Genomic DNA, 10,690 nt, shown 5'->3' with positions numbered 1-10,690 from the left:
ATTTTTTCCTGCATGTTTTTGTCCATTTTGATTTTGCATTGATGCACTCGTGCATGCCCGGTGCCCAGCAGAAGCTCTGGGCCGGATGGGATGCACTGGCATCTCATAGAGGACACCCTCCCCTTTCCTTGGTATATGATGTGTCCTGGCCCAGAGCAGATTTTGGGGTGGGTACCCCCAGTTACTTATATTTTTCTGCCTGTTTTTGTCTATTTTGATGTTGCATAGATGCTCCCTTGGGTGCCCTGTGCCCAGCAGAAGCTCTGGGCTGGATGGGATGCACTGGCATCTCGTAGAGGACACCCTCCCCTTTCCTGGGATATATGATTTGTCCTGGCCCAGAGCAGATTTTGGGGTGGACACACGAAGTTACTTATTGTTTCCTGTATGTTTTTGTCTGCTTTGATTTTCCATAGATGCCCTCTGCCATGCCCTGCGCCCAACAGAAACTCTGGGTCAGGCAGGATGCTGTGGCATCTCATAGAGAACACCCTCCCCTTTCATGGGGTGTATGATTTGTCTTGGCCCAGAGCAGATTTTGGGGTGGGCACCCTCAGTTACTTATTTTTTATGATTTTATGACATCAATATGTATTTATGATAATCTCAGAAGCCTGATGATTTTGATTGCATAAATGTATTGTTATTCCTAACGAGGAGAGTCCCCCAATCACAGTGATATATCATACAGGGTACCCCAACATATATTTTGGGGTTCAGAGACATGTTAAGTTTGGCTTGAAGTTGGTGTAGCTGTCAACTTTTCTTCTTTGTTAGTGTTTTGGACTTTCAAGCAAATAAGGAACTGGGAACCAACTTCAGCGTCGTTAGAATTACAGCCTTACAATGCAATTCTATACATGTCTATTCAGAAGTGAGTCCCATAGAATTCCAAGGGCCTGCAATCCCAGCTACCTTGGTTGATTTCATGGGTCTTACTTCTGCGTATATATGTGTAGGACTGCACTGTTAAGTTTTGCAGGATTGGAACCTTTGTAAAAAATACCAGATTTCTCCTGCACTGCAAAAATCAAAAGGACTTCCACAGTGGCGGACTATGTGTGCCTTTTTCTTTATGTTTGACAACACAACTCTTAAAAAAAACAAAGAGTATGTCTGCCTGTCAGTTTGGGGAATGTTTTTTGCTTTATACAAAATATTTGTTCTCTTCAGAATATCTCCTTGGTACTGCATCCTTCTCTATACTTATCAGATCAGCCAAAGTCTATTTGGGCTCCACCCCCCTTCCCCAATTGCTTTCTCATTGCTGCAGTGAGCTGGGCCTCTGGATCACAAAAAACTATCCGAATGTTCCACTAATAAATTGAAAGGCAAGTGAGACTATTTCTGATTGGATTCAATGTGAAGAACAATGCATGCCTGCAGTTTAATGTTATGATAAGAAGGTATAATTTAAAAATGTTTTCCTGGTTATTGCTACAGTGGGTAGATTGGTTATGAAAAGATAACAAAATCGTCTAGTGTAATGCTTAGAACACAGCACCAGGCAGCAGCTGCGGGTCACAAATGATCCGGGCAGCTTAGATTTTACAATTCCAGTGCATCAATACACCATCAACATACAGAATTCTCTTTTAATATAGAAGTACATGGGTGCCACACTCTGGATGATACCTAAAGGGCTATCCTGTTTGCCCCACTCTTTGAAGCCCCTCCACAGGCAGCATAGCAAAAGGAGCAAAGCTCCACCTCGACTGCTGGGAGGGATAGCTGGGCACATCCTCAAGCCCAACTGAAATGGCAGGGAACCCTTTCCTCCAAACACAGAAATCACTCCCAGAAGCAGCACCGCATCACGTGTTCACCAATTTGATACATCTTGTAGGCTGTAGTAATAACCCTACACAATGCCAGACCATAAATGCCCTGGAGATGTCTGCTGTAAGACTGAAAAACAGTTTCCACAAAGGCTGGCTTTAAAGAGCCATTGCTAGACAATATACATTGAAGATGTATTTTTATATGCATCAGTCCCCCCCCCATCACAACATCTTTTTCCTATCAAGCAATATTTCTTAAGTCTAGTTCTTCATGCACACATCACCTTGGGCTTCTACTAAGATCCTGAGATGGGAGCACAAACTTTAATCCAAATGAAACAGGGTCCTGCCCTGTAATGTCAAGCTTTCTGACATTCATCTTGCAAGTTTCTCCCATATATATATATATTAAAAGAAACCTCCCAGAGGAATGCAGCAAGAGTATGCATTTTGTATATTAGTCCGCAGGGACAGAAGCAGTTGGTAAAATGATGTTGTACTTCCCCATCTTCTAGTCCTGCTAGAACATTACACAGCAGAGGCTTTCTCCAATTTTACTGGCTCATGGTGGCTTCACTGGGGAGGGGGGGAGGGCTGACATGCAGATATGACCTGCATCCCAAGTGCCAGCCAGCACAATACGATGCCCTGTCTCTTAACAGATAAGCAAACTGAAAGGGTCTTGAATGTCATGGAAAGGGATATGGGCACAGGCATTTATCTGATGCTCCACAACTGAGGTGTCAAGCCAGCAGATCAAACTCTCGAGTCTATTTTTAATGGGTTCGCAACTCCCTCCAGTGTCTTGTCTACCGCTTCTTCTTCTGCTTTAAGGACTTTCTGCGCTTGAGGATCATCTCGTAGAGTTTGTCCATGCCTTCGGTGAGCCCCTCACCAATGATGGCACAAGCTGGCTGGATGTGGTATGTTGTGGATGGGGTGAGCTCGTGCAGAGCCAGCTGCTTTTCTATTTCTACCACAGGCAGCGATCTGGGCAGGTCTTGCTTGTTGGCGATCACCAGCAAGGGAGTGCCTTGGTTCTCAGCAAACTTGGTGACTTTGTGCAGCTCGGTCTTGGCTTCCTCCAGCCTGTCCACGTCTACCGAGTCCACCACGTAAATGATGCCATCCGTGCAGCGACTGTAGGACTTCCAAAGCGGCCGCAGTTTCTCCTGGCCACCCACGTCCCAGAAGTGGCAGCTGATGCCCTTGGCAGTGCCGTTGCTCAGCTTGATCTTCTCCGTGTTGAAGCCAATGGTGGGCACCGTGTTGACAAACTCGTTGAATTTGAGCCGGTAGAGCACCGTGGTTTTGCCGGCAGAGTCCAAGCCCAGCATGACAATATGCAGGGACTGGAAGGCGGAGATGTTGGAAGAGATATTCCCCATGGTGTTGAGGGGATGGCTCAGCAATCGCTGCAGAAAGAGCCTCGCCTGGCTCCGTTTCAAGCCCTCTCTCCCGTAGCTGCCCTTACACCATCCCCCCCTTCCGGCAGGCGCCGGGCCGGAGCGTAATTAAAATGCAACCTCACCGCCAGCCATCCCTGAGGCACCGCAGGAGATCAGGAGCAATCCGGATCCTGCAGGAAGGCAAGCTGGCTGGGAAGAGACGGAGATCAGCGCAGGGAGCATCCAATCACCACGCGCCCGGGGTCCAAGCGGCGGCTGACCGTGTCGCCATGAATCATTTATTCAGCAGCAACCTGAAGAGCAGCCTCGAGGCGCGGTCAGGCTGTGAAAAGCCGCAGAACAAAGCCGGACCCGCTCGCCAAATCTTGCCTGCTTCGCGCCTTGCGAGAAAGAGAGAGAGAAGCAGAGCCTCGCCTGCCTCGATCAGCGGCTCAAACAGGCTCGGCGAGAATCGAGCGGCATCCCCCGGCGGACTCATTCATTCTTCAGAGGGGAAGCGGCAGCTTGCTCTTCCTTCCCACTTTCTTGGCTGGGTTTGGGTGAGGGCCGCCTCCCTCTCCCGACGGCGATCCGCCTGGGAGGAAAACCCCGATCGCGCCTTCTCCAAACGGCTTCTCCAGCCTCCAGCTAAGCAACTGCAGTTCAATCCATCAAACCCCTCCTCCCCTCCGGAGCGCGCAGTCACACGCCCAGCCGGAGATCGGCGAAGGGAGGGGCTTTGAAAGGGCAACAGGGAGCGCTTCAGTGCTCGCTCTTCCCCCCCCCTTTGATTCTCTTCCTCTTCCTTCTCCAGGAGTTCCGCCGCCCCCTTCCCTCTTGTCTTTCCCAGCCCTTTCCCGCCCCTTCAGCGCTGCTTAGCCCTTCGTGAAAGGCTCATTCAGTTAATTCACGAAAAGGCCTTCCATTCCCATCTCCGTATCTGGGTGGGTTTGGGGAGAGGGCGAAGGCTTGGGCCTGCTTCTCACGGAGGTGTCTGGGCTCTACCGCTTCAGGCTGTAGGTGAGGACTTACGAGATGGAATGCTCCTCCCCCATACCGATAAAAAAGAAACAAAACCGTGCATATGGAGAAAACAACAATAAGGACACGTTAGGAACAAAGCTAGACTAGAACGCTTCTTCCTGGTATCTAGTTAAATATGTGCAGGGGTTTTGTGTGGGTGAGCCCCCATTCACAGACTGATCGGAAGCGGTACAGAGCAGGCACAGAGATACCACCTCAGGGACAAGTTTTACTTGTTTGGATTGACTTCTACCCCACTTACTGATTCAGAAGGACCCTGACGCAACTTGCACAAAATAATAAAAGTGCAATTATATTGAGACTACCTGCATCATCTAGGCTAGAGATGAGAAATCTCAGATGCAGGGGTGGGGGCAAATGAGGCCTTTTAGGCCTCTGTATCTGGCCCTCTGGCTCCTCCAGCCATGTCCCTCCCCAGCCCTAGGTCATACCTTCTTTGATGGCTTTTGCCTGGCTAGAATGTGATTGAGAAGACAGGTGCAGCTGGTGTCATGGGTGCAAATTATAATGATCACTCACATTAACTTACCTTGTGGGGTTGTGAAAATAAAATGGGAAAGAGGAGAACCGTCAATGCCACTCTAAGCTCCTATCAAGGGTGGGGTGAGATCACTGGTCAACACTATTTTTATTGCCAATGATGTTTGATCGATTTTAGGGTAACTTTGTGTCGCTGATTCAGAATATGGCATTGGTTTTGCTAGAGTGGCTCTAATTTTTGAGATAATGGATGCCCCCATTGAAAAACATAACAAATTCAAAAAAATTAATGGTCAGGCATAGCCTACCCACAAATGACATGGAAACTGTCTCAAATCATACAAAAGTAAACACATGAAATACCTAATGGCGTTGTATGCAGTACAATAACATTAAAACAAAGTAAGCTGATTCAGATAATCACAATTAATGCATAGAAAAACGCTGTGTGTACGATTTTCTTTTATGTGGGGCATCAGGACAATCACGTTGGAGGCTCCAGCAGTAGTCTGCCATCATGTGTCTGTCCCATCTGCCTTAATACCTTTCCTTCATCACCTTTATATCCTGATGGAACCTCTCCTCTTGTTCCTCACTAAAATCACCAAGATTATCCGGAAATCTGTCTAAGTGGCTATGGAGATAGTGCACCTTTATGCTCATATTAGAACCCAAATGTTTAAAGTTAGCGAGCATGTTTTGCACCAATTCTTCTTAATTGTCTGCTTTGTGGTTACCCAAGAAGTTCTTGACAACTGAGACATAACTACACCAGGCAGAAGCTTCAACATCATTCATAAATTTAGTGAAATTCAAATCATTGATGAGTTTACAAATTTTAGGTCCATCAAAGATTCCTGCTTCTAGTTTTTCCATAGACAGTCCAAGGAACGATCTACAAATGTATTTGAAGCAATCACCATCTTTGTCCAAGGCCTTAACAAATTGCTTCATCAGTCCAGGCTTGATATGGAGTGGTGGGAGAATGATTTTTTCTCTGACAACCAATGGCTTGTTAATGATGTTCGCTGCACCTACAGTCATGTGTTCCCTTGAAGGCCATGTCACTTTTTCCCAATGATCTCGCTTTGCCCTACTATCCCACAAGCAGATGAAACAAGGGTACTTCGTGTATCCACTTTGCTGCCCAAGCAAGAAGTTCACCATCTTTAGATCAACACAAATAGACCACTGGTGCTCATGATAGCAGAGCTTCTGCAAGACCATTTTGATATTTTCATATTCTTCTTTAAGTTTTGTTGAGTGAGCAATTGGAAGAGATGCATAGCGGTTACCATTGTGCAATAAAACACATTTCAAGCTTCTGGTGGAGCTGTCTATAAAAAGCCGTCAATCTTCTGGTCAATATTCTGGTAGTCCCATCTGGAGAAGAAGTCCAGGAATGTTATTGCAGTATACAAGTTCTTCATCTTGGCTGAAGTATGGAAGAAGTCCCTCCTCTCTTGTCCGATAAGCTGTTATGTTAGCTTCCGGCTGTAGACAGTTCTTTTCCATTAGCCTGGATGCTAAAAGTTCAGATGCTTGCTTTGACAGACTGAGGTCTCGTATCAGATCATTGAGTTCTTTTTGGGAGAACTGCTCAGGTGTTGAAAAGCTTTCTTCATATCCACTTCCAGGGCTACCACCTGTGCTACACTCCACGTCCAGCATTTCTTCAACATCTGACAATGGAAGGTCAGGCAGTGAGGTAAACACTGGTATGGGAACGTCTTCGCTGTGTGGCACAGGTTGCCTTGCTGAGTCCAAATCAGGATACTCCCACTTATGTTTCTTGTAGCGATTGAAGCCTTTCACATTCACAACACAAAAATAACAATCATCGTGATGGTTTTGCGGCTCTCTCCACACCATAGGCACACCAAAGTTTAAACGTTTCCTTTCTCCATTTTTCCACTGTCGTAGGCACTCTACACAGGTTTTGCAAACCTTGTGGGGAGCCCAAGACTTACCTTGATCTCCAAGCTTCACTCCAAAATAAGCAAGATATGCTTGTTTTACAAAGTCAGTGATGTTTTTTCTTTGTTTTCGCAGAGTGTATTCGCCACAGATGTAGCAGAATGCATTAGGATTGTTTAAGCAGCCTCTTCGTGACGAACTCATATTCCTCTTAAAAAAAAAAAAAAGTATCAATATGATATTATATGCAATGGATAAACCTGCAAAACAATGTTCAAGAGTAAAAAGACCAAACCCTGCTGCATATGTCAGCAGCTACAGGTCATATTGGGGTACAATAGTCATTTGAGGGGTATCCATTATCTCAAAAACTAGAGCCAATTCGGCAAAAGTAATGTCATTTTTAGATTTAGCACCCCCAAAATACCCTAAAGTCATTCAAACATCCTTGGCAACTAAAAAAAAATTTTTTTTTGTTGCGCTGTGATCTGTATCTTCCTCACCTTGCTCAATGTGACTTATGAGGTCTTATCAGTCAGTCACTCCTCCCTTTTTTAATCTTCATAGCAATGCAGGTGTGGAGTGGAGAATTTCATCTTTTTCCCCCTTCTGTGGTCCTGAGGAAAATCCTTCTGAAGAATTTGCTTTAGGAATAACTCTTCCTCCCCCCTGCAACTGGTGTAAAGAATTTGCTTCAGGAGTAATTCTTCCTCCCCCCTGTGACTGGCTCCCTCTTTCTAAAGCAAGACAAAACACAGCATGGAGAGGTAGTTCACCAGTCCTCATGAACTGTCCCAAATATCATCCCCATTCACACTTTACCCAGGCAACCATGGCTGTGGCCTGCAGCAGTTTCAGTGATCGCAGCAGGTGGGAAATGTGCTGCTGTGATCATGGGAACTGGTGGGTTGACCATACTGATGTTAGATCACGTGAATGAAACACTGAGTTAATACATTGCATTTTTTTTTTTTACAGTTGCATAAGAAACAGCAAATGTAGCAATTCCTTACTTGGAGGTGTTGCTTATTTTGCTCCATACCAGACAAATCCAAAGAAACATAGGGAGAGTTCTTTAAAGCCCAGAAGATACTTGGTTACAAGGAAGCAACAGGACTGGCCATAATTAGAGGTTGCTATCAGGCTTCTGCTATCAATCTGATCAGAGGCCCAGTGTAAATGCCCATCCTTCTCCCCCTCCCATTATTTCTCACACCTGCCATCATATCTCCTGCTGCTTCCTAGTGCGGTAAGGCAGAGATAGGGAATGTATTTCTGCTTGAGTGCCACATTCTTCCATGGCTAACCTTCAGGGACCAGTATACCAGCAGTGGATGAAACTACCCACCTCTCTCTCATGTACGTACATATGTATGTATGTATGTACACACACACACACACAGCTTTTGTGGTTAAACAAAGAAGAGCCAGTACTCAGCTCTTGATGAAAGTGCAGCGGGTGCCAGCACAAAATGGCTGCCATGGGCAGCAAAAAAAGAGGTGCTGGTATTCCATACTGGTGAGTACTGTCACAAAAAAAGCCCTGCACAACACCATTCATTTATTCATGCACATATCCAGGCCACATTCACACCATACATTTATTCTACTATTCCGCTGTAAACATTTGTGGCTTCCTCCAAAGAATCCTGTGAAGTGTGCTAAAAGTTGTTGGGAGACTCCTATTCTCACAGAGGTTTAATGATCAATCCCTCTTCCCAGAGAACTCGGAGAATTGTAGCTCTGTGGGGGGAATAGGGCATCTCCTAGCAACTCTCACCACCCTTCACAAACTACACTTCCCAGGATTCTCTGGGGGAAACCATGACTGTTTAAAGTGGAATAATAGTGGAATAAATCTATGGTGTGAATGTGACTCCATTCATTCTCTCTCTCACACACACACATCCAGACCCTCACTCATAACAGGTAAGGGATTGTGTCTTGAGTTTGCTTAACTGCAAAATGTTCAACTCTCCTTTCTCACCATAGGTTTGGAAAGCCACAGCTGAAAATAACTATGAGTTTAGGTGGCTGACACTTTGCTGTTTGGTACCCCTTTGTAAAGCTGGCACTCCAGTTAATCATCTTATTTGCATACTGAGTCAGTATGCAGCCTTAGCACCTCCCTGCATAGTGCTGAGTGAGAATAGCTGGAGGTTGGCAGATGAGGAGCACATGCAAGTCTGGGCTGAGGAAGAAAGGAAGTAATGTTGGGACAAGGACGGAGGGAAGTTCCTTTACAGTCTAAAGTCCTAAGCTGCCCAAGTTAGAACACAGATTTCCCTTCTTATGCAAAGCAGATACACAAATAGGTATACATAAATAGAGACTTCCCAAGGAAGAGATAAAACTTGGTTAGTTTATCCAGAGGGTTACATTGCAGAGAAAGACACTGTACATCTCCCCATATTTCTAAGATCAGTTTATATTCTGGTTGGACTACATGAGTCAAGTTTCAGGTTACATATTAAAATTATGTAGGTGAGCTTCTAGGAAACAAAACAAATTCTGAGGATAATAGCAAATATAACATTCTTGAATAAGGAATGTATACACCCATGTTGACCAAACTATCTTTAAATTAAAGCATAGGTCAAAAGTTGAGGAAAACATTTTGCCTAACAGTTATATATCAGTAGCATTTTCCACATTCAGTAGTTTCCCAGATAATGTCTTAGGGCTTATCCACATGGGAGCATAACTTTGTGCTACAGATGATGTTTTGACCTCCTTTTTCTGTTTGCACTGTCTACAGTAAAGGATCAATGCCAGCTGCAAACACGGTGTTTTCTAATCACACTTGAGGGCAAGCATCAATCATGCAGTTTCCTAAAGACCACACCCTCTAATTTAATATTCCCACGCCCTCTCGTTACCTGGCAACCAAGCATGCTCAGTTTGTTCTACCAGTAAGTTTCATTTAAAAACAACAACCTGGAAGTGTGATTATTTGTATTTTCACTGGTACAATACAGATGAAATACAAATCTTTGAGCTGTGTTATGGTTTTGTGCACAAATGGGGGGGGGGGGGAGAGAAAGGCACCGTTTGCAGCAACATAAAAGAATCTTACAGAACAGGAGAGAGAAATGGAGTTTCTCTTCATCACACAGGAAATGAAATGACGGAAAGGAGGAGGAGGGAGTGGGCATGGAGAGGAGAATGATTGACACACCCACCTACAAGCATCGGAGCAAAGCGTCTGCAAGCCCTAGAGATACAGAGTGGAGATGTTTTTTCCTTCCCCTTTTGGGTTATCAGAGGATTGGGTTAGTATGGATTTACAGGAGGGAAACTGTGTGATAGCTTCTGTTTACCAGACACGTCATGTGAACCATTCAAATTAAAAGGGGATCCAAGTAGCACTAGTAAATCGCCATGTGGATAAGCCCATAGTTGCTCACCAGTTATGTCATCATCTATAGCCATGACGATGGGCTCCTGCAACTCATAATCTTTTGTAGCAAACTGCGTCTTCATTTTAAACCAAATTTTGATAAGCAATAGAGGACCTTGGTTGCTTCTACACTAGAGCCCTTTAATGTTGCTGAGGGATTGCTCTATTGGGCATTTAGATGGAAGGAAAGCATAAAACAGAGCTTATCTTTGCACTTGTCACATCTAGGCTAGATTACTGAAATACACTTTACATAGGACTGCGTCTGAAGACGTTCGGCAGTAGCAGCTGGTACAGTGGTGTTGCTCACCTGCCTTCCCAATGCCAAGCATTGCTGCTCGTTCCTGAGAGGGAGAGGAAGAGGGTAGAGTGCTCAGCGCAGTGCAGGCATGGCAGCAGGAGTGCTGGATTGGCTCTGCTGCTACACCAGCACCGCACTGAGTTTGCTGTGCCTTGTCCTTTCTCAGGAACCAGCAGTGACACTCAGCATTGGGAAAGCAGGTAAGCAATGCTGCCCTACCTGCACCCTCCCCCCTGCCTAGCACTACTGCTGTTTGGAAGATTCAGCTGGTTCAAAATTTCACTGCCCAGCGTCCTGCTGGGGCTGGGTGATCAGAAAGTATTACACGTCGGTTGCACTGGTTGCCAGGGCATTTTCAGGCTCAATTCAAAGTGCTGGT

General features: G+C 45.4%; 1 protein-coding gene across 1 annotated transcript; it reads right to left on the bottom strand.

The window, feature by feature from the left end:
• Positions 1 to 1,344: 1,344 nt before the first annotated feature.
• Positions 1,345 to 3,985, bottom strand: ARL4C (ADP ribosylation factor like GTPase 4C). The gene has a single exon (XM_061607795.1). It carries the CDS (start codon positions 3,167 to 3,169, stop codon positions 2,591 to 2,593), a length of 579 nt encoding a protein of 192 aa, XP_061463779.1. The 5' UTR covers positions 3,170 to 3,985; the 3' UTR covers positions 1,345 to 2,590.
• Positions 3,986 to 10,690: the final 6,705 nt, after the last annotated feature.

The sequence above is a fragment of the Rhineura floridana genome, chromosome 2 (assembly GCF_030035675.1).
Source record: "Rhineura floridana isolate rRhiFlo1 chromosome 2, rRhiFlo1.hap2, whole genome shotgun sequence".
Classification (NCBI taxonomy): domain Eukaryota; kingdom Metazoa; phylum Chordata; class Lepidosauria; order Squamata; family Rhineuridae; genus Rhineura; species Rhineura floridana.
This window is presented reverse-complemented; position numbering and strand designations above follow the sequence as displayed.